At 34.8% G+C, this 25,957-nt stretch overlaps 1 protein-coding gene and 1 long non-coding RNA gene across 2 annotated transcripts; one reads left to right on the top strand and one right to left on the bottom strand.

Annotated features, from left to right (window-relative positions):
* Positions 1–17,872: 17,872 nt before the first annotated feature.
* Positions 17,873–22,940, bottom strand: LOC120088506 (uncharacterized). The gene is made up of 2 exons (XR_016523635.1): positions 19,553–22,940; positions 17,873–18,286 (listed from the first exon to the last, which is right to left on the bottom strand). It is a non-coding gene; the product is annotated as an uncharacterized LOC120088506 (long non-coding RNA).
* On the top strand, positions 22,940–25,706 carry LOC120088505 (RmlC-like cupins superfamily protein). Its single transcript, XM_039045870.2, is given in 6 exon segments — positions 22,940–23,667; positions 24,062–24,243; positions 24,343–24,423; positions 24,538–24,933; positions 25,028–25,477; positions 25,479–25,706. Coding segments are annotated over 6 exon segments (1,578 nt in total). The 5' UTR covers positions 22,940–23,255; the 3' UTR covers positions 25,536–25,706.
* The last annotated feature ends 251 nt before the right edge of the window (positions 25,707–25,957 follow it).

The following is a 25,957-nucleotide window of genomic DNA, read 5'->3' as shown; positions in this document are numbered from 1 at the left end:
GATTTTTTTCCAGCCCAAATTTGAAGCCAATTTTGGCAAAATGTCAAAAGTCTTTTATCCAAATTGAAAGCCCATATTTATGAAAAAAGCCATGCAAAATTGCATGAAACAAATTCATAAAAACCCAACACCTCAAAATCCACTATCTAAGTGGGCTTGATGTCTCCACTATAAGCCAACACCTAGCCCACTATCTTGTTAGTGGAATTATCCAACAAAAGTTTGGACTTTCCCACTAACTTTAGTCAAAGGGCAAAATAGTCATTTTGTCAAAGTCAAATTTGACTGAAAAGTCAACATTTTGACTTTTTATTATTTTTTTCGTGTTGACTAATTTTGATCTCCCAAGCATGAATCCGCATTCATTTTCTTGAAATTCAATTCACACTTGAATATAAGGTCGGTCAAAGTTTGACTTTTCAAAATCAAAAGTCAACTTTTTGACTTTTTACATCTTTGACCATTTCCATTATTTCCAAGCTTCCGAATATGAACGTATTCATATTCTTGATATTTAAATCACATTTAAATATTAAAGTTGTATCTCTAAACTGAAAAACCGACCACTATATCACATATACTTGTCGGTTTCTCTTTCTTCACCTAATTCGAACAATTCGAATTATTCTACCATACTGTTCTATGTTTATTCCATATGATCTATTAGGGGAATCTAATAGACCTATAGATCATGGGGTCCAACGATTTGAGATCAGCTGGCTAAACTCTTTAGATGGAGTTAATCAACATTCGTTAACTCACGGGTCATTCCACTATAGCCCTGTAGTTACACTCCCCTCACTATAGGTATATTTGTGTCCATATGATATAACCATGATTAGTAAGCTAATCCTTCACAGGTTGTTCGTAATCTCGGCTGGGTCATAAAAACTATTTTATCCCCGAGACTACATCTTATTCCTTAAGTTCCACTGATCCTCTAATGAACAATTTGTTTAAGGTTCAACCTATAAACCGAACCCTTCTCGGGCCAAGAAGAGGGTGGGGCCCCTTGTTCAAGACCTGGATTCAGTACTAAAGGGAACAACCTATCTACTATCCCTATAACGGGTAGGAGTGAATTCCGTCTTGCACACTATGTTTCTAGCTATCCATCTGATCTTACCCTTGAAATGGGAGGCTTATTGGGCCAGCGATAATGAGTTGTCCTCACCTATGCAGATCTAAGGATAATTATGAGTGAACAAGAGTTCATAGTTAGCTCAGGATTAAGATTAAGTTACCTAGGTCATCAATTAACGAAATAGTCAGTTTTATACATTAAATGGCGTTTAGAACGTAAAAAGTGACTATTTCATGGTTCAGTCTTATGTAAACTCTTTACATAGGATGCCCCCATTTTCATGTCTCCACATGAACAGTTTAAGATCACATCGTTTGTACTAACTACAAAATGGGCCGCATCCATAGTGTCCCCAGAATAAGGCACCCAACCTTATTCATATACTATAGACCATTTTGGCTATATATTTGAACTTGATCTAAATTTATGTCACTCATAAAGTTCAAACTTAAACTTCATAGCCTCGGATCCTTAGTTTATTGAATTCATGAATATAGAATTTAAATTTACTACATATTGTCAATGACAACTTTATTGAGCAAGAATATGATATTACAAACTATGAGTTTTAGGACATAAAATCCAACAGCAGAAGGAAGTAAAAGAAAAACAAAAACTATGTTAACCACCCACATCAAACATGGGTGGAGAGAAAATTGGGGAGGGAAGTTAATTCCCTCCCAATAAATAAAATATTAAACTAACTAATTTAAATTAAAAATTAATTAATTAATTAATATTATGTATATATATATAATAACTAATTTATTATACATATATACATAACTATATGTTACATCACATATAACATATAACCCACAGTTTTTATATTGTATCAAATACAATATGACATATAGTTTCAATTTTCTCTTACCAATGGCTTTTTATATAATATAAATCATATTTACATTAAGTTTAATTATATAAATCCAATTCATATAATTAATATTTGAATCATATTCAAAATTTTATTTTCTCTCATAAATACTTAATATCATAGTAATTATTTAATAATTATTTTCTCTCATAGTAATTATATCACATATAATTAAAATTTTCTTGATACTATCATATATAATTAATTCTCTCAAATAATTTGAACAATTCAAATTAATCCAAAAATCGACTCTCATCTAATCCCGTTGAACTACCGAAGAGACCTTATGGACCTGTAGCTTGAAGCTTCAACAGTAAGTGAATAATTAATTAAATTTTTTAATTAAATTATTCACCATCCGTTAACTGTCGAGCACTCTATTAAAGACCAACAACTGCACTCTTCGCACTACAGATATATTTTTGTGTTCATTGGATGTAACCAATTATCTGCATGGTAACCTTTCACAAATTGCTCGTAAGTATAGTTAGGCCAAAACTCCTTAAGTACCATTGATCCTTCTTATGAACAATAAATCATAGTCCAACCATGACCAAACTCCTCTCAGGCCAAGTGAGAGTATGACACCACATTGTTCAAGCCCTGGAATCAGCCCTTAGGGGAGCAATTTGTCTACTCGTCCTGACAGTAGGGAAGGAGTGAATTCCTTCTTGTGTAGCTGTGTTCCCATCTCCTCAATAAGACGAATCCCCAAAATGGTAGGCTTGTTGAGTCAGCGATTTGGCCACTCTCACCCATACAAATCAAATAACCGCCCTTATAGGCAGGAGTTCACAACTCACTTAGGATTCAGGTCATGTTACCTCTGGTCATTCCGATGAAATGTAAGTCTATTATAAACGACATTATATGATGAGACTAAACATTTTGTGGTCTAGTCTTATACAAACTTCTTTGTATAGAATATCCCGCTCACATGTCTCCACATGAATGATCAGGATCTGATCATTTGTAGTACTTTACAACAATTGTAACACCTACAAAGTGGACCATACTCATAGTGTCACCAGGATAAGGTATCCAACATTATCTATCTACTACAGACTATTTAGGTTATCATTTAAACATGATCCACCCGTATGTCTCTACATACATGTTTAAGCTACAAGATAACACTGGATGTTAGTTTATTGGTTTGTGGTTAATGCAACTAATTTTGAAATAAAACATCACATATTTTATTACATAAATAAAATGTTTATACATTACAATTATAAACTATAAGACCCTACAAGATTTAGGGCATCAACCCCAACAGTTACAAGCAACTGTATGTATATTTCCATATTAAGTATTAAGCCACTGTATGACTAACATGCATCTTGTATCAAGTAACATGCATCAAGTATCAATATCGTGTATCGAGTATCGTGTAACTTGCATCAAGTATTGTATCATATATCGAGTATTGTAATTTCAGTTAATATTTATCGAGTATTTTCGAGTAATTGTGTATTAAGTAACATGTAATGAGGATCGAGTAGGGAGTAACGTGTAACATGGATCGAGTATCAAGTATTTATCAAAATGCTTACTTTACTTTACAGAATGAACAATCTATAATGCAAAGTAATAAACAATCTAAATCAGCATATGTTATACATTATTTGACATTGATTATATCTGGGTCCCCTGAGTCTCGGTCCTTGCCCGTTTATTACGTTTGGTCGTATGAAGTGCTTCATTGCAGTCTTGTCTATTATGTCTCAGTTGGCCAAACTATCCACATTTCTTTAATGTGACATGTTCTCCAGCAGATGGTATCATGTTTACCCTTTGTCTACCAATCAGTGCCACTCTTTTTGGTAGGAGTATTTTTACCTTGGTGGCTTTTTCTTTTCGGACGCATGACCAAACAGGTTTATTGACTTCGCATATGCTAGTACTAGAGAATCAACACTATAGAATCTATTGCATAGAGTAAATGGATTGATGTTGCACTCTCTAACTGCAACAATAGTGTATGAACACGAAATCTCCAAATACTGAAATTGTATGCAACTACATTCTCGAGTGTTAAGGCTGATGGTACCATCTAATCCATCATCCTTGACATAAAACCTATAACAATCGATTGGATTTACTCGGTATCGCCTAGCTTAATCACACTCTAAACTCATTATTTCCTTTGCATATTTTGAATGTGTCGATGTACTATCAAACCACATTGTTCGCCGCTCATGAAACCACCTTTGAAGTAGACCTCTTATGTACTAGCAACAAAGTTATTGGCAACACTCTTGCTTCTTTGGTAATAGCATTGAAGCATTCGACACTATTGTTGGTCATGTTATCATATCAATTCCCGAACTGATAACACCATGCCCATCGTTGAACATCAACATCCTTCAAATATCTAACAAGGGAATCATTGTTGTAGTTCACTATTTGGTCCGTGGTAAGAATTGGGGAATGTGACGTCCACAACGTTAGTTATACTCTGTCTATGGTGACGAATACGAGGTTAGAGCATTCTTTAATTGTTGTCTTAAGGTTCGTCATGAACCACTTCAGGGCTCAGTCATTCTCACTATCAAGAATCGCATATCAATGGATACAATTGGTTATTACCGTCCATTGTAACACCAATTAACATTGTTCCTTTATACTTACCCTTTAGATGAGTACCATCCACAATGATTACGGGTCAATAACTCTTAAAACCTTTTAAACTCGCACCTAATACCATGAACATGTATTTGAAATATTCTGATTCTTCAAGCTCGATCTCAAATATAGTTCCAGGACTTTCTATCTTTAAAGCCTTACTATATGCATGCAAAACGACATGTCATTCCTCTGACGTCCCCCTTGCAAGAGCAAAAGTAGTTTCTCTTGCATGCCATGCCTTGTCATAACTTATATTGACACCGTACTAATGCTGGATATCCTCAATAATATGGTGCGGTTTGTCCCCCTGACCAATGATAACTTGTAGAAATACATGTTATTTATACTGTTTTATTTAAATATTGCGGCCAAAAGAAAGGAAAGTTATGTCAATTGTATAGAAATTAGCTAAGAAATGCAGGAATTATAAATTATCGTCAATACATCCACTGACACCATTGCGATGGTAGAAAAGAATATTTCAAGTCTGTTTTGCAGGAAATCAAGTCACCGCATGCGTTCATGGCTCAAGATAAAAAAAACAACGCATCTACATCGCATTGCACCATCATTTAGGAATGAATAGACGATCAATGCAATGACGGCTTACGCGACAATCGATCAAGAGCTTTGCGATCAACGCAATCTCAACCGCATGCGAAAACAAAAAACAACATCGCATGTGGGCAAACGATCAAAGATGCAAAAGAGCAACGCAATTGCAGAGGATCCAGACACGTGTACAGCTAACCGTTGTGTATTTCTGACGGGATTGATTGCGTAACAGAAGGAATATTCACTCCACCATTTCCAAATTTGCCATAACAATAAAGTGGGGTCCACACTGCAGAGAGTCAAAGCTGAGTCTATAAATAGCCTCTGAAATTCCATTGCAAGATAAACTTGATACGGGCATATTTTGATATTTGTATATTGAGAGAGAGACTGGTCTGAAGAGCTTGATCGGAGAAGATCCAGGAAGATTTAAGAGACAAGGCCGAGAGGTGAGTCGCAGGGCAAATTCTTTCAATCCCCGCCATTGAAGCTCTGTACCAAGGTCACTTCTACCGGACGAGCAAGCCTGAGAAGAAAGCTCTTCTCTACATTCATTCCATTCGCCGGTAAGCAAATCCACCGTCCAGATCTGTGTCAAGACGTTGGCACTCTTCTGTATTTGTTTCTATCTTTTATCATCAATTGTATTCATCTTCTTAATCTCTATCATCCACACCATGTATCAAACGCTAAATCTTAGTATTGAATGTCATGATTATTTTCATCTCCATCTTTCTGTCTATTTTTGTTGCTCCATGAGCTGCTTTCTCCATGATGTTTTCTTAATCCCCTGGTAATTAGCATGAATCTTACAAGTAAATTAATCTGTGCTAAAGAAATAAATATGTTTAGCTAAAGCATGCTAGATGGAATCTTCACCTGTGAGAGCAGAAGTGAAGATGCCATTCCTCTTGTCGAGAGAAGGTTGGAAGAATGCGTTAACTAAAGCGAGAAGTACTTCCAGAGATGGAAGCAACCTTGCGTTCATTACGTTCATCCCTACTTCACCACAGAGATGTGGAAACACGGCAGATCACCGAGAGGTGTACGCCAAGGGAAAGCGGAACCGTAGTTATGTCTTTAACGCAATTAATGAACTTACGATGTTTATATTAACTACCCCTTCTATTTTTGTTTCATGCATAAAGACTTGCCACCGCATAACACGATCCTTTTTATAATCTTCACAGTCAGTCTTAAACTCAGTATCATGTATCAGTATTATGTATCTTGTATCATAATAGCTTAGGTTTACTTTTATCGCATTTTATTTTATTATCGCATCTTTACTTTACCGCACGATTTTACTTTACCGTAACTTTAATTTCCTTTATAAACACAACTTTTATTAATTGAAAAACCCTCGGTCGCATATATCACGAACGTAACGCATTAACTAAGCAAACCTTGTGTTCGACCTCAGATCACACCGAGAAACTTGCGTTGGAATTATACTTGGTTTCACGTAAGGAAACTTGTGACAACGCATAGCATACTACAAGCATTTCATTATTAATGCATACATCTAGAAGTAGTATCGCATGAAGTTTGAACAAGCATAACACAGCATCCACATTCCATTTCCATCATCCATGCGTTATGTGACATAAGATAAATTCTATGCCTTACAAGTTTATGGCGCCGTTGCTAGGGACATGGACTTGTTCATTCATTCACATTTAAATTTTGTGTTACAACCAACGACGAACTTGTCCTTAATTAAGTGACCAATAACAAATGCACTAGCTTGCCTATGGTCATGATTCAATACTTCAATCGAGCAGGTGTGATTGAGCGTGCATTGTGTGATCTTAAAAATATCACATTTGTCCATTTTAATTGCTCGAACAGTTCACTTACAAGTTGAGTGTATACATCAAACACTATACAATTTTATGTTTGATTTTTTAACCCACAACTTAAAGTTATTCTTAATGGTCAACATTGCTAACTTCATCTTCACATCATTCTTGCTGAAGAAAATTTGACCTACTTCAACGGTATCCACCAACCTTATAGAAGAATATGGTTGCATGATCAAGTCCCCCGTTCTGGCGTTACTACTAGATGGTACATTGCGCGATTTTGGCGAGGCACACTGTTAAGGAAAAATGATGGGGTTGTGCACGCAATCATGCGTTATACATGGCTTAAGCTATGCGTTTATGCCCATGTGTCAGAGGTCATGCGTTGGAATGAAATTACGTTAATCTAATATGCAATGACCATGCATTCCTATCACAAGTTCTCTTACTTTTGCGCCAAGTATAACGCAACGCAAGTTTATCGGGTAATCCGAGGTCGAACACAGGGACTTGTCACTCAATAATGCTTGTGAAGCAATGCGTTTGAGGCGATGAATAAAAATAAAAAGAAGAAGTTCAATGGATTTACACATTACTCCTACTCCTAACTAAACATAGATTGAGCAATAGAAGACTTGCGATGAGAATAGGTAGATTACATAACAACCGTTAACGCATAGTAATGTTTATTATCTTAAATCGCTCGAGTAATCCCAGCTCGTCACACTAACGCATCGCACACCTCTCGGTGGTCAGTCACATGACTATATCTCTATAGTGCATGGGTGCGTCGAACATAAGACCGTGCCTATCTCTAGGAACAATGCATACTTTGCATTTTTGCGTTCCATCTCTTACCTTCTCAAGCAGTTAGACACGGCTATTTAACTTATAGACAAGCATTGCAACAACCTATAGACAAGCGTTGCTATCGCTTTTCACCAAGCAAAGAGGATTAACTCACTATACTCGCACAACGCACACCTCTCGATGGGTTGCTACATGCGTCCTATCTCTAGGCTGCACGATTAAGTATGCGATCGCCTTTGATAAATAAACTATGAAGGTAAACGATAATAAAGATAAAGATGATGAAGAAGATGGCATTGAAGGAATCAAGATATGCATTGATTACAAAATGTCTTAATATCTTAAGCTAAAATGTAATACAATACAGAGGTTAAAGGAGAAATGAAAGACTCTGCGTCAAGGCTGCTAGTGGTGCCATGGATGAATGGTGGAGATGTCTCTCTCGAGCTCTATCTTCGACGAAAGCTCCGGTCGTCACTCGGTCTGGTTCATGGAGATGAAGAATTCTCACTGAAAATCTTGCTCATACTATCATCTGTGATCGCAAACCTCTACCTTAAGGTAGAAGTTTGGATGTCTTAAAATTGAGGTCCAAGGGCTATTTATAGAGTTTAAATGCCGACAGCTATCATGATTGTGTTATGTCTCACTGCTGCTTTTGTCGCGATATGGGCATTGTCAGATCGTCTTATCTTGTTAATACTCCCGAGGTATGCGTCCGAGCTTGATTCAGTTGAAGTATCAACACATTATACGCTTCTTGCGATCGCTATTCTATTATGGTGATCACTCTGTGGCCGCAATCTCCAAGTGATTACCGCATTTTCTTGATCATCGCAACTTTCATGCGATGGACGCATTCGATCACCGCAACTTTCATGCGATGGATGCATGTGATCGCCGCATGTGTTCGTCTAGGTGATAGCTCGGTTTTCAGCGTATGTGTTTGTCTTTGTGGTCGCCTGCCTTCAGCGCATGCGTTTGATTCCTGCGATAGCTACAAAAATAGACACTTTGGCATGGAGTAACGCATAATATTGGGTCAGTGAGGATTTAGGTGCTAATCGACGCAAAACTCAATTTTTCACAAATTCTAAGTATTATTAGCGTGTTTTCTACTTGTTAGCCCTCATAATTCTAAATAAAAGGCTTATAATAACTGAAATTTCTGCCAGTTATGACACACTTCTAACAGAATAACCAAAATCATTTGACATAATCAAAATTTGTTGTTCTTCATTCACAACAGAAGGACTACTCCCTAAAATAACCTAGGTTAGTTGTTCTTCATTCACAACAGAATGATTACTCTCTAAAAAACCGGGGTTGGCTATTCTTTATTCCCAGCCTCTTCCTCTTCTATCATCACATTCTCATTTATACATGTGCCAACCTCTTTTATTGTCATATTCGGATATAATGCATCCGCTATATTAACAATGATGTTGTCGTTTTCTAGTGAAACACCCGATGGACAAACATCATGCTCATTGACATCCGCTTCATACATGGCTTGGTTTTCTCTCTTTGTGTAATCAAATGTTGCCTTGTGATGAATTTCTTGAATTTCCTCAAGACTCATAAATACCTATGGTCTAGTACGGTCGTACTCTGAGAGGAGAAATTGGACATCAGCATCGTCCATTAAGCATACTAGAGGAGAATCAATATCCATCTTGTATGTCACCCTCATTATAATCTTGAACTCTGTTGAACTAACTTGCATGATCCCATATACTAGATTTACTAGCTCATTATAGTCAATGTGCTCGGAACTAGCAAACCTTCAAACGACCTCCAATATAGCATCTTTCTGTGTCGTCCCATGTACCACCATAATGTATGAATAGATACTTCTCCATCCTTCAAGAAAAACAATACAAAAATTAAGCATTTAGGAAAATTGGTTACTGTTAACTTCTTGCTCCCCACTACTAGATACCCGACACTTGTCACTCGATATTCGGTAATCTTAACTCGATGCTTACTGTTTCATAGTTTTCTCTACCCTCATCCTCACTCTATTGGGAGCTGTCGCATGTCTCAGTGCACACTCACGAACTCACACTCACTCATTCTCTTTGCTACATTTGTATGTCTTGCACAATGTGGGAAAAGTAAAAAACATGAGCAAAAAATGAGAAAAAAAACTAGCACATTTACTTACTTGAGGTATGAGACATGATAGTGAAATGATTTGAATGCCTTTATAGTTTGATTTGTCAACAAAATTAGGTTTTGTGAAGTGTTTTTTAGGAAAAGTGAGCTCGATTTTCTCTTTTGTGTTTCAATTCTGTTTGTTTTTAGTTAATAAAAAATATTTCATTTTTCAAGAAATTGATTTGAAAGAATTGTGAGAACTGTCAGGAAATTCCCCAATTTGTGTATGTTTGTACATGAGCATTAACTACAGAGTAGGTCTCCAACGGCACGGGTAATTCAAAATGATCGAGTATAAAGTAATCGAGTATCGAGTATGACATGATATGATCGAATATGATGGATCATACACTGTGCATTGGGGTATCGAGTGACCATGCATCGAGGATTAAGTGGCGTGTCATCGAGGATCAAGTGAAAGCCACCGAGGATGGAGTGGTGAACCATCGAGGATCGAGTTCCTTGGTAGTGTAGGCGCGTGGGGTGCATCTCAAGGGCGAAGCGGTAAAATCACACACAGATGACGTAGCCCCTTCTTCTTCCTCCATCTGAGAGCGTTTTCTCTTTTCTTCCTCCTCATTACCATTGTAGCCTCTTTTCTTCCTCCATCTGGCCGTGAGCTTTTTCTCTTGTTGCTGCCACCGTGAGCCGATCTACCACCCGCTGTCTCCAATCTTTGTCATTGTCCACCTTAGGTAAAGTCTTTTCTTTAATTTTTTCCAATATATGTATTTGTTTATAAAAATGAGGATCAAGTTCGAAAATGAAGATTGCTTCATATATATATCATTTTATTTGCATTTGGGCTGAATTAAATGTATAGTTTATGGATCCATGAGTTAAATGTATAATCTTGATATATGTTGAACTTAGAAATTGGATTTTGTTGAGCTGATTTTGTTGGGCTATTTTTTTGGATGATTTTGTTGGCATATTTATTGGGTTGATTTTGATTTAAGAAAATATATGTATTTGTTTATAAAAATGAAGATTGCTTCATATATATATCATTTTGTTTGCATTTGGGCTGAATTAAATTTATGATTCATGGATATACTATTTTATTTTTATTTAGACTGATTTAAATGTATAGTTTATGGATATTAGATTTTGGTTGATTTAAATGTATAATATTTAGATCTTATATGTTGAACTTAGAAATTGGATTTTGTTGGGCTATTTGTTGGGTTGACATATTAACATATTTTTTGTCAAATATAACAGTTGAAAAAATCATAATAAATATGTCGATGCATCCTAAAGATTTAATCATTCTTGAATCTGAAAATGATGGAAACAGTGATATTGATATTGAAATTGATGAATTATTTGGAAACGATAAGAGTGGGGAACATGATCTTGAGTTGGTACCATCAGATATGTTCATCCAAATAGATTGGGAAATTACTAATTCAACATGTGAACTAGGGTCAACTTTGGAGGAAAGGAGTATATATGTAGATAATTCTAGTTTAATACAGAAAGGAATGTTATTTAATACTAAAGAAGATTTACAACTTAATGTAAAAAAATACTGTGTGACAGAACACTATAAGATTATTGTCGTGGAATCAAATCAAGATATTTGGTATGTCAGATGCAAACAGTGGAAGGATGGTTGTGATTGGAGGTTACAGGCATGTCGGCATAAAACTCATGGGATGTTCGAAATCACCAAACTTGAAGGGGAAAACTCATGTTTGTTTTCAAAATTGACACATGATCATTCACAGCTTGATTCAAATTTTATGAGCATCGAAATCCAAAATTTGGTTAGAGCTAATCTTGGGGTACCTGTGGCCCTACCCCAAGAAGCAATTAAAAAACAATATGGCTATAATGTTAATTATAGACGAGTGTGGCAAGCCAAGAGAAAACGTTGATTCCTGTGCTTAGTAATTGGGAGAAATCATATTCAGAGCTTCTGTATTGGTTGAGTGCTCTTGTACATTACAATCCAGGAACACGATCAGATTGATATTTCCTTTCGTCTGATGTGTCAGGTACGACTATTTTTTGTTGAGTTTTCTTGTCCTTCGGTCCTGCAAAAGAAAGGCTCAAATATTGTAGACCATTAATCCAGATCGATGGAACTCATCTCTACGGAAAGTGGAGAATTATTGACTGCCTTATCTATTGATGTAAACGGGCATATATTTCCCCTTGCTTTTACTATTGTTGAAGGTGAAAATTTGTCCAATTGGTCATGGTTTTTGTGGGCATTGCGTGAATATGTCACCCAAAGCGATGGTATTTGCTTGATTTCTGATAGACATAAGGGCATTCTTGCTGCAATTAATAATAAGAAAATTGGTTGGAATGAACCTAGAGCGTACCATCGATATTGTCTTTGCCATATTGCCAGTAATTTCAATACGAAATATAAATCAAAGCAACTAAAAGATTTGGTGTTTAAGGTAGGAAATCAACACCAAAGGTGCAAGTTCATTCGGTGCATGAAAGAATTGAAATAATTGAACCCTGAATGCCTTGAATATTTTTCTGATATTGACTTGGAAAAATGGACCCAATCACATGACGATGGGTACCGCTATGGGTGGATGACAAGCAATGCAACTGAATGCATGAATGGTGTTTTCAAAGGTTCTAGAATGTTACCAATTACTTCTTTGGTTAGGCTAACATTTTATCGAACAATACTGTATTTTGAACGTCGAAGACAAGAGATTAGTGAAGTACTCGACTATGGGGACATATATACAGAATATGCCCTGAGAAAACTTAAGAGGTGGGAAAGACAAGCATCTATACACACAGTGACATCTATTGACAGGGAAACTCAAACTTTTAAAGTACAAACTGGCATAAATATGATTTCTCCCTATAAAGGACAACACACACAAGTTTTGAGCTTGAAAGAAGGAATTTGTTCTTGTAATAAGTGGCAGTCATTCAAGATTTCATGCTCTTATGTAATTGCAGTTTTCCTATAAAGGACAACACACATGAGTTTTGAGCTTGAAAGAAGGAACTTATTCTTGTAATAAGTGGCAGTCATTCAAGATTCCATGCTCTCATGTAATTTCAGTTTGTAATTACATGTGTTTGACATACATACCTCTTATTGATGAATGCTACAAATTGTCTCATTTCAAACGATGTTATGAAGGTCGCTTCCATCTAATAGAACACCCAGATTATTGGCCAGAATTATCATTCATAGAAGTTCGTCCGAATGCAGACTTACTAAGAGAATAGGGTCAGCCAAAAAGTACGTGCATTCATAATGAAATGGATTGGAGAGAGGCAAACCAAACAGTTCGATGTACAATTTGCAAGAGAGAAGGACATAACAGACGTATTTGTCCACAACGTACATTAGGTGCTTCCTCTTCGGGTCATTAAATTTTTTAGGTAATTGTATCTTTTATGCACTTGTATTTTTCATGTAATTGTATCTTTTATATACTTGTATTTTTTTTATGTAATTGTATATTTTATGTACTTGTATTTTTTATGTACTTGTATTTTTTAAGTATTTGTATTTTTTATGTACTTATATTTTTTATGTAATTGTAATTTTTATGTAATGAATTTACTTTATCTAATTCATTCTTAAGAAATAGATTTTGTTATGTGATGGATTTTGTTATGTAATGTAATTTGAACTTCTTAAGTAATGGAGTCTGGTCTTCTAATCCTGTACAACTATATCAACAAAATACGCATCGTTCACAATTGATATGTGATAGTTCTTCTATCGTAGTTTTGAGTTGTCAGAGAAGGGAGGCATCTGCACAACATACTATCCCATTTGATCAACGTATGTTCCTATGTTGAACAAGCAGGTTTTCTTGGGGTTGCACAGATCGGATTTATCCAACTTGATTGGCAGCCCATTACTGCTTTAGTTGAGCATTGGAGACCAGAAACCCACACAGTTCACCTCGCTTGTGGGGAATGTACAATTACCTTGCAGAATATTGCCATTCAGTTTGGGTTACAAGTGGACGGAGAACCATTGATAGGTTCATTACAACATTATTGGAAGAATGTTTGCGAAAGGCTCAAAGATTGAGCTCTTAGGCGTTCTACCAGATGATCTGAAAGGCTCAAGATTGAGTATCCCGTGGTTGTAATGTAATTTGAACTTCTTAAGTAATGGAGTCTGGTCCTTCTAATCCTGTACAACTATATCAACAAAATACGCATCGTTCACAATTGATATGTGATAGTTCTTCTACCGTAGTTTTGAGTTGTCAGAGAAGGGAGGCATCTGCACAACATACTATCCCATTTGATCAACGTATGTTCCCTATGCTGAACAAGCAGGTTTTCTTGGGGTTGCACAGATCGGATTTATCCAACTTGATTGGCAGCCCATTACTGCTTTAGTTGAGCGTTGGAGACCAGAAACCCACACAGTTCACCTCGCTTGTGGAGAATGTACAATTACGTTGCAGAATATTGCCATTCAGTTTGGGTTACAAGTGGACGGAGAACCATTGACAGGTTCATTACAACATTATTGGAAGAATGTTTGCGAAAGGCTCAAAGATTGAGCTCTTAGGCGTTCTACTAGATGATCTGAAAGGCTCAAGATTGAGTATCCCGTGGTTGTAATGTAATTTGAACTTCTTAAGTAATGGAGTCTGGTCCTTCTAATCCTGTACAACTATATCAACAAAATACGCATCGTTCACAATTGATATGTGATAGTTCTTCTACCGTAGTTTTGAGTTGTCAGAGAAGGGAGGCATCTGCACAACATACTATCCCATTTGATCAACGTACGTTCCCTATGTTGAACAAGCAGGTTTTCTTGGGGTTGCACAGATCGAATTTATCCAACTTGATTGGCAGCTCATTACTGCTTTAGTTGAGCGTTGGAGACCAGAAACCCACACAGTTCACCTCGCTTGTGGGGAATGTACAATTACGTTGCAGAATATTGCCATTCAGTTTGGGTTACAAGTGGACGGAGAACCATTGACAGGTTCATTACAACATTATTGGAAGAATGTTTGCGAAAGGCTCAAAGATTGAGCTCTTAGGCGTTCTACCAGATGATCTGAAAGGCTCAAGATTGAGTATCCCGTGGTTGGCGTCCCAATTTCCAGAATTACCTCCCGATGCCGATGACATCAACATATGTAGGTATGCATGAGCATACATTATGCAACTTATTGAAGGATTTTTGTTTGTTGACAAGTCAAACACTCTAGTACATCTCATGTTTCTCCCGCTGTCTGATTTGAGCATGCTGGTACGTACCATGGGGTGGTGCCTATCTTGCGTGACTTTATAGAGAACTCTGTCGGGCTACCAATGCACAAGCGTTAGAAATAGCGGGGCCGCTGATACTACTAAAGGTATGGGCTTATGATAGATTTCCAATTATAGCACCACAAGTCCAGTTACAAGCCCCAGGTCATCATCCACTTAGTACCAGGTATTATTTCATTTATATATTTATTTCATGTAAGAATATAAAGTAATTGTATTTTTTATAATTTTAGATGGAGTAGTGTATTAGCTGCCTCTAAATAGTCAGCAAATATATTGCTGGTATACCAAAAAGTATTTGACAGACTGATGCACAATCAGGTAACAAATGTATATATAAATGAATATTTAAAACATTTTTTATGTATAATTATCTTTCTTTTCTTTTTTTTTTTGTCAGATTAATTGGACCTATACAAGATATTTGGTCATCACTACCTGATTACTATCGTGATGATGAAGACATCTGGTTGACCGTTAGCCCTCTTATATGCTTCCATATAATAGAGTGGCATCATCCAGATAGTGTGTTGAGACAATTCGGCCTTCGACAAATGATACCTTCGTTGTCCTATACACTCCCAGCACTACACCAGATTGATTTGAGAGGTAAGCACGACCAAAACTGACGTTGAATTAATTGATACCTTCGTTAGCCCTCTTATACAAGATATTTGGTCATCACTACCTGATTACTATCGTGATGGTGAAGACATCTGGTTGACCGTTAGCCCTCTTATATGCTTCCATATAATAGAGTGGCATCATCCAGATAGTGTGTTGAGACAATTCGGCCTTCGACAAACGATACCTTCGTTGTCCTATACACTCCCAACACTACACCAGATTGATTTGAGAGGTAAGCACGACCAAAACTGACGTTGAATTAATTGATACCTTCGTTAGCCCTCTTATACAAGATATTTGATCATCACTACCTGATTACTATCGTGATGGTGAAGACATCTGGTTGACCGTTAGCCCTCTTATATGCTTCCATATAATAGAGTGGCATCATCCAGATAGTGTGTCGAGACAATTCGGCCTTCGACAAACGATACCTTCGTTGTCCTATACACTCCCAGCCTACACCAGATTGATTTGAGAGGTAAGCACGACCAAAACTGACGTTGAATTAATTGATACCTTCGTTAGCCCTCTTATACAAGATATTTGGTCATCACTACCTGATTACTATCGTGATGGTGAAGACATCTGGTTGACCGTTAGCCCTCTTATATGCTTCCATATAATAGAGTGGCATCATCCAGATAGTGTGTTGAGACAATTCGGCCTTCGACAAACGATACCTTCGTTGTCCTATACACTCCCAGCACTACACCAGATTGATTTGAGAGGTAAGCACGAAATATATATCCTACTGGCATGAAAGACATGATCGTTGTGCACAGGGAGAAATAACAAATGGGCCAGCTGTATCAGATGACTACTTTTCCTGGTACGATTCAATCACAAGGCAATTTATCACACTTGACAGCGCTTACTATTACTGCATGGTAAGAGATTTAAAATCAGAAATTTTCCAAATATATGATATGAATATTGTTTAAGATTTATTTTTTTCATCCGAATAATTTTATCGGAGACGTACAACAAAATTTACCAGAGTTAGGTGCTGACACTAATCGAAGACGTATGTGTCATCAAATATGTGTCATCAAATATTATTCAACAAACAAGACGACTCAATGTTGCTGACACTAATCGAAGACGTATTCTTCGTAGATGACAACGACAATAGGGTGAAGCTAATTTAGAGGCACATGAAGGCAACCTCATGTGGGGTGAGGGTCAAGGGGTTGTCTTTAAATTTCATGTAAACTTCTATTTTCAAATTAAAGAACTAATTGTAAATCTTCTTTAATATCATGACATCTTTTTTTTTAATATGAGTGCAGAATAATTATGTTTTCATTGTAAATTAAATATATAATTAAGTTTAATAATGAAGAAATTTTTGGACCTAGTCCTAAAGTCTTAATATTGTTGTACATCTACATGATGATTGGATTAAATGCTAATTGTGTACGGGACCACAAGATTGATAGTATGAGCACTATGCCAATTGAGCTACGCTTGTTGGCAAAACTATTATCCTACTTTTGTCAATACTTTTCATTCCCACCCAGTTTTAAAAATAGGTTCCCATGTACCCTATTTTTGTCAATAATTTGAAAATCCACAATATTTTTTAACTTGATCCTAAGTGAGACACTCCTTTCTTTAAATTTTTTTTAAATATATAAGGCAACAAATAAGCAATTCTCAAAAAAGTATTTAAAAAACATAAAATAATTTCATATCAAATCCAATTTTTTCATTTAAGTGGCGAAATCAAACGTGAAATTTAAACATCATTTTAAAATTTCAGTTGATGCCACCAAGTGTTGTATCACAAAATATTTAGTTATTTCTTTCTTTTTTTAATGTCCCTTGAAGAGGGAAAAAAAACTACAGATAGAAATATCTTAATTTCACATATCAAACTATATTTTATTTAATTCTAATTTATATTTACTTTACTTCGTTCTTTCTTTATTTTTTTAAAGAAAAAAATTGTTAGTCACTATCTAACTAAGATTTAACAAACAAAATCTCTCATTGATGTGTTTAATTCCAATGACTAGCAATGTAAACATTTTAACTTAAATTAAAAGAAAATTAATGGATATAAATGAAAGATTTGACAAAAATAATTCAATTTTCTCTCCCTAAATCCATGCAAATTCAAGAATTAAGTGTTACTCTTGATAAAAATAAAAAGGTTAAATAAAATTGAATAAAAAAAATAAAAACTTCGTGCTCAATCAAGAACTAATAGTGGATGATTCGACAATTGATTTGTATGAGTAACGAAACAAAGAGAGATTCTAAGAGTGAATCGTCCTCTTCGTCTTCCTCCCTTCTTCATTTATGAAACTGGGATTGAGTTTCTACCCCTGCGGTTTTTTTCCGTTGCTCGGATTTACACTCATTATGCTTTGTCAAATTTGTTATCACCTTCTACCTTCTTCGATTGCTCATCCATGGCCGGTTGTTTTCCTTCTTTTATCGATGAATGGTTTAAAGAACCTAACCATAAAATAGGAAAATACACTGCAAAATGGGAAGAATAAAAGTAAAATTTTTAGAGAGTGGAAATTAAATGGGTAGTTTATGAGCGTACATCATAACAATCAAATGAAAATCAAATCAAATCATTAACTAACCCTTAAATCTAAAATTATGGAAGGGTAGGAATTTTACAAAAAGGTGGGTTGAATGATAACTAACCATTAAATCTAATTTCATTTAGAAGGAAAAAAAAAAAAAACCATAAAATCCAAAGGGTATAGTGGGTATATGTTGAAGAATGAAGGGCAAAATAAAAATGAAAATATTCTCCCATTTTGGCCCTTTTAATATAGTATAGATATATATATATATATTTTGAGTTCCATCACAAAAATGAAAAATCTAAAGGCTAGGTTGCAAAAGTAATTGCAAAAAAAATCTTAACCATCTACATCAAATTATATACTAATTTATCATTTTAAATTTTAAAGCAAATATCAATTTAAACTCTAAACTAATAATTATATCAATTTAAACCTGGGAGTTTGATGTGATCTAAAGAGATAAAATGAGAATTAAAAAGTTATTTAACCGAGAAGACAATCTCTCTATTTATTGAGAAATAAAAAGCAAACTAATCTTAATCCTAATTAATAAAAGAAACTAATTCTAATTCTAATAAACCAAAGAAACTAATCTTAATCCTAATCAATCGAATAAAGTAATTGCAATCCTAATAAATCAAAGATTTGACCAAGATAACCTAAGTTACTCTACACATCATTCTATCCCTCCCAACAAAAAAAAAAAAAAAAAAGGAAAGAAAGAAAGAAACTTGTCCTCGAGTTTAAAAATAAAATGAAGGTAAAAATAAAAAGTTAAGCCACTTGAATGGAAATAATTCTGAACAACTAATATCAACAACATCAAAATTACACGAGTTGAGCCAAGATTTATCTTTTGAAATGGAATAAAATTTTTAACAAAATCGTCATGAATTAATCGAAGAATTATGTTGTTCAAGAAATCAATTGCTAGTATAACCAAATCAGAAGAAAACCTTAGTCTCCAAGTCTGAAGTAATTTGACTTAAGTTGGGCCATATTTGGTGTAGTGGGTTTGAGTATGTGCTGGTATGAAGCCTTCAATAAAAGGAAATGGACTCTAAATTAGAATTGGGTCTGGAGTTGTTTTAAGTTAAAAAAAAGCATGAGTAATAAGTCGGTTGGGAAAAATGAATAAGGGTGGAAAATTGGGTCACTTCGGCGAAAAAAATTGTACGAGTGGAAAAATCTCAAAATAATTAACCTCGTGTTGCTTTATCTTCTTCTCTCTTGTGAACGATTGCAATGGGTGAACAACCTTCGATAATCTTCTTCATTAGCCACACAATCTTCTTCTTCTTCGAGTCTATCGATTCGACCACCTCAACCTTCCTCGCAATTTTGCCAGAATACCCACATTTTTCTGATTCCAAACATGTCATCTCTTACGTTGCTTCGCAATCAACATGAATTAGGTTTTCAAGTTTCTTCAAATAAGTTTGTCGTGGATATTTTCTTCTTCTACCTTTTCAAAAGCTTCGATTTCAACATCTCTTATGTTGTGGTGAGATTTGCAGGTAGGGTCACTTTCCTCTTGTTTCAACGTTGATTTCCTTTCCAATTTGAGTCGTTCAAGCACCAATTTGAAAACAACTTTGTAGTCGTTGTATTCCTCTCTTTGAAAGTGTGGTATGTGAGTTCTATCCATGTCCCACTCCTTATTCTCTTCTTCCTCATCTATTGTCGTTGTCTCTTCTGTTAAACACTCAATCTTGATTGTTCTTTAGCGTTTCTTGGAAAGATTTGAGGTTGGTATGCGTTATGTTGTCGTTCTTGATCACCAAGATTCCTTTCGGCTTCAACTTTTAGGTGGGGTTTACCAAATCTTGAAGTTGTTTCTGCCCTTCGGATAATCAATCCAATTGAAGAAAAATTCTCTAGTAACCTCATCATACCATCGACAGAACTTAAACTTTTGGTCGTAGTCTTTAGTGATAGGGCGATGGGTGTCTCCGCATCTTTGTTTTGGGAAGTTTATGTTATGGAAGACTTCTTTCTTTCTATTAAGTCCACTTGATCTTGATGCTCTAATACCAAATTGATGTATCCTAAAGAGATAAAAGGAGAATTCTCTCCAAAAATCTAAAGTAGTCTTTATTATGAATCAAAGTTATCTAAACAAGAAGACAATATATCTATTTATAGATAATTGAAAAACAAACTAATCCTAATCCTAATTAATAAAAGAAACTAATTCAAATCCTAATCAACCAAAGAAACTAATCCTAATCCTAATCAATCAAGGAAACTAATTCTAATCCTAATAAATCAAAGATTTGACCAAGATATCCTAAGTTACTCTAATTCTACCACATCGAAGTTGTATCAATTTAAAGCTTAAACTAATTATATCAATCTAAACCTTGAATTTCACAAGTATATCTATTTAAACCCTGAACTTTCAGAAGTATATCAATCTAAATCAATACACTTGTGGAAGTTTAAGGTTTAAATGGACACACTTGTGAAAATTCAAGATTTAAATTTATATAATTAGTTCATCGTTTAAATTGATACATTTATGAAACTTTAAGATTTAAATTGATACATTTACGAAACTTTATGGTTTAAATTGATACAATTATTAATTTGGAGTTTAAACTAATACAATCTCAAAGTTCAAGGTTTAAATTAATACAATTATTAGTTTAGAGTTTAAATTGATACATTCCAAAAGGATAAAATTTGACGCTTTGCCCTAAATTTTAACTAAAAATGATAGAAACATTTAGATTTAACTTTTCTAAAAATTTGCTATCTTTTCAATAGTATAAGTAAATATATTATAACAATATCCTTCACATTAATGTATTTTGTCACGTCTATTTTCAAATTTTAATTGATTCAATCTTCATAACAATTATCTTTAACTTTTATCAAATAATTCAAATTAAATCAAATTAGTTGAAATTCAAATATATAAAATTTTAATAAACTACAAATAGTTGAAATGATAAGTCTACTTTGATTCATATAACTAAATTACACGAATTTAATATTAATTTATCAAACATTATAATTATTTTTTTAAAATTTAAAATTAAAATTTACTCAACATTATTTTCCCTTCTTTTCCCAACTGATTTTTCTATCTCATATGTAGAGTGAAAATCAAACAAAAAATATATATATATGCTCAATTCTCAATTTAAAATTATAATCAAAGTAAAATATATTATTGTTAGTTATCTTTTAATAATATTTACAGACATGGAGTAAAATTTTGAACTTTCAACACCAAAGAAAATTTTGTACTCTAAAAAAAACACCAACAAAAATTATAAATGCATTCATCGTAGTTTTTGTCCCCCAAAAAGGCATTCATCGTAGTTGATTCATGTAAATGCTCAAATTATAAAAACAAATTTGATGGAACGAATTTAGTTTGCATCAAAACTCTAAAATTATTTTCTTTAGTAAAAAAATCTAAAATAATTTTTATTCAGCACAACATCAAATTTTATAATTGTTTTAACAGTTAATTTAAACCCTCAAACTTCCTAAAATAATAATAATAATAATAATAAATAAATAAATAAATCCACAAACTCATTTTACTAAAATAAACTTATACAAAACGAGTGTTAAATTCTATATATATATATATTACAAATTTAATAGTTCTATCTAGAGAATTTTAAAAAATAAAGAAAACTATTTAAATAGTAAAATTTTAATTTTTTTTTAATAGAGATTAATAGAAGGAACTCTATTAGTGATAAAAACAGATAGAAGTCTATTAATATTTATGAGTATTTTTTTTATTTTTATAAATTGTTTAACATTTTTTCTATCGGTACAAATTTTTCGTCTCTAAAATACACATAACTATTTTCATGATTTTTTAAAATATTTCTCCATTTTTAGTTTTGTATTTATTCTATATTATTTGTTCACTTTTCTTAACTTTTGTGATTCCAATATCTACTCTAAATAACATACTTATTCATGTAAAAAAAATAAATCTATTTTTTTCTAAATATAAAAACTTTAGGATAATTACAATTGACAGTATTTTTAGAGATAATAATCAGGTATATAACATCATTTTAAAAAAAATAAAAAAAATATAGCAAAGTATATCAACAACAACCTATAATAGCTAATAGACTTTAACCAACCAGATCTATCACTAATAAATTCTTATCAACGTAGCAGCCTATCTCGATAGATTATCTAAATTTTGTCATATTTGTAATTTTTTTACATTATGTTTATTAATATTTAAGTCTGATTGCTATATTTATAACTGTCCCTAAACTTTATACACATTCAAAGATTTAGAGATTAAAAAGAAATAATACGAAAGGTTTTTTTTCCACGGACGATCAATATGAAGGTAAAACTAAAATATCAAGAGAAAGAAGAACTAAGATAATAAATTGTTATATATTCGATCCTATAACGAAAACCATAATTCTATTTTCCATCTTATTTAAAAAAATAATTGTCATATCTAAAAATATTTGTTTTAATCGTAAATTTTATCTGGATGATATCCCTATTCTTATACTAAAGAAAAGTATGAATTTTTTTCTTTGGGAACTACAATGGATTAGTGTAATGCTAAAAAAATGAATGTTGCATCTCTCTTTTTTTTTTTTTTTTTTTTTGTATAAATTTCAGTTTCAACCATTTAAATTGACTCAAAACTAACCAAATCCATCAGCTCTTAGGTGGAGCCTATGCCTAATCACGTGGAAAATTTTAGCATTGAAAAAATTTATTTGTCGTAGCAACAAAAGAAGAAACACATAAATGAAACAAATGGCACGTGTTCTTAGCTATTCAAGCGAAAGACTCTGTCATGGTCTGAATGTCCCTCAAAAATCTCAACTGTGTCTAAATTGAAACTCGCCAGCAAAACGCAGAAACTTGCATGAACGACACGTGTCTCCCTCGATCTAATGAACTACATCTTCATAAAGCCTCACCAAACGTCACTCATTGCCACCAAAAAAGAAAGTATTACACAAGTACCTCCGGCAAAGATAGAAAGAAACGGAGAAGCAAAGATGGGGAAGAAAGACGCCCTTCTGTTGCTGTTGATTATTGCTGTTTTGGGAAAGGCAATTGGGATTAAGGAAGAAGGAGAAGAAGAATGGTGGAGAGAGAGAGAGTTTGGAAGGAAAGAAAGGTTTCTAATGGAGGATTCGAAGCAAGTGATAGAGACAGAAGCAGGAGAAATGAGGGTGATGAGAAGTCCAGCTTCAAGAATTCTTGACAGACCCATGCATATCGGCTTCATCACAATGGAACCCAAGTCCTTGTTTGTCCCTCAGTATTTGGACTCCAGCTTGATTCTCTTCGTCCATAGAGGTAATGCAATCTTCTTTCTCAACTCTTTCTTGCTTACATGCATTCATATATCACCATTAGAACTCCAAAAGCACTCCAGCATAGTGAACCAATAAGAGATTTTCAATATTAATGGAAGGAAATGAAATGAAGAGCAGGCTTGGGAGGGATTTTGAAAGGGTTTAAATGACTTTGAAATATGCTTATGATCCTCCACAATCAATTATAATGGTATGAAAATGATTTCGAAGGTAAATATGACAAAAGTGATTTTAACTCCCGGGGATCGAAGATAGGATTCCTGTTATATGTTATTCACATTCTTAACATGCAATTAGATTTCAGAATCTAGAATGTGAATGAAATGGGAAAATTTTAGCTAAATGAAAGGAATGGGAAATGTAAATGATTGCAGGGGATGTGAAAGTGGGATTGGTTTACAAAGACGAGTTAGCAGAGAGGAGGATGAAGGCCGGGGATGTGTTCCGTATCCCAGCCGGTTCAGTATTTTACATGGTGAATGTAGGGGAAGGACAGAGACTTCAGATTATCTGCAGCATTGATAAATCTGAGAGTTTGAGTTACGGTACTTTCCAGGTAATTACTCAGTTTGGTGATGATGGGGTTGAAATGAAATACGAATCTGATATTCGAAATGGAAATTTGATCCTTGTTTCTCTGTTCTAATAATGGCAGTCCTTCTTCGTTGCCGGAGGAACCTATCCGTCATCAGTTCTTGCCGGATTCGACCAGGACACACTGGCTACAGCATTTAATGTAAGAAATTCGACTGAATTCTCTAATCTGCTTCTCTAATTTCAAAACATTATGCTCACAGCTCTCTGCTTGACGTTAGCAATGGAGTTTTACATAAATCAATATACTTCACAGGTTTCTTATACAGAACTGAAGAGGATTCTATCGAGACAACGACAGGGTCCAATCGTCTACGTCTCAGATACTGAATCGCCTAGGGTTTGGAGTAAGTTTCTGCAAGTGAAAGATGAAGCCAGACTGAGTAAAATAGCGGATATCGATGAAGATGGCGAAGAAGCAGAGAAGAATGAGCCATGGTCGTGGAGGAAGCTCATGGTTTCGATTTTTGGAAACGAAAACCGGGACAAAAGTAAAAAAACAACAACAGGAAAATCCCCCGATTCGTACAACCTCTACGATAAAAACCCAGACTTCAGCAACGCCTACGGATGGAGCGTTGCCCTAGACGAAACCGAGTACCATCCTCTAGGTCATTCCGGAATCGGAGTTTATCTAGTCAATCTCACAGCGGTAAATCTAGTCTATCAAATCCCTAATTGTGCTATCAATTAGTTCATGTACCTTCCCCAATGTCCGATTCAATAATGAATAACCTCGATTACAGGGATCGATGATGGCGCCGCACGTGAATCCAACCGCGGCGGAGTACGGCATCGTCCTCAGAGGCACAGGTACGATACAGATCGTGTATCCAAACGGAACATCCGCCATGAACGCAGAAGTAACCGAAGGAGACGTATTCTGGATTCCAAGATATTTCCCATTCTGCCAAATCGCATCGAGAACAGGTCCGTTCGAGTTCTTCGGATTCACAACATCGTCGCGCAAGAATCGGCCGCAGTTCTTGGCCGGTGCGAGTTCGATTTTCCACACTCTGAGAAGCCTGGAGATGGCGACGGCTTTCGACATAACAGAGGAGGACCTGGAGCGGTTGCTAGGGGCGCAGTATGAGGCGATCATTCTGCCGTCGGCGGAGATAGCGCCGCCGCACAAGGAGGAGGAGAAGAGGAGGAGGAAAGAGGAAGAGAGGAGGGAGAGGGAGAGGGAGAGGGAACCGGAAACGGAAAGGAGAGTGGATGAGGCGATTAGAAGCTTTGAAAGGAATATGGTAATGGGATATGTTTAGTCAAAAGTTGAAACGGCGGGAAATAAACTGTAATTTCCATTACTTTACTTTTTCTTTTTGGGGTTCTTTTGTTCTTTTTTAGGTCTGCTTCGTCTCGGTTTAGGGTTTGTTCATGTGCTCGCAGATCTGTGAATAAAACCCTCAACTTTTTATTGCAGTTGTTTTTATTTTTCCTCTTTGTAGTCACGTATCAGAATTGTTTATTCCAAACCTAATAAATTAATGAATTCCAAATATAATTGGATTTTATGAGGTAAACTACCAATAAACAATACAAAAAGTAATTAAATGTGGTCTATTTTTTACACTATTATTAATTTATTAGTTTTTTTAATATCAATAGTGGATTTTATTTGACTGTCTTCGGTGTGATTTGTTTTACTGCTTTTTTCTGCATTCCTACTGAGA

Source organism: Benincasa hispida, chromosome 10 (genome assembly GCF_027475165.1).
Source record: "Benincasa hispida cultivar pf3 chromosome 10, pf3_genome.v1.1, whole genome shotgun sequence".
Classification (NCBI taxonomy): Eukaryota; Viridiplantae; Streptophyta; class Magnoliopsida; order Cucurbitales; family Cucurbitaceae; genus Benincasa; species Benincasa hispida.
Note: the sequence above shows the minus strand (reverse complement) of the source record. Positions and strands in the feature narration are given on the sequence as shown.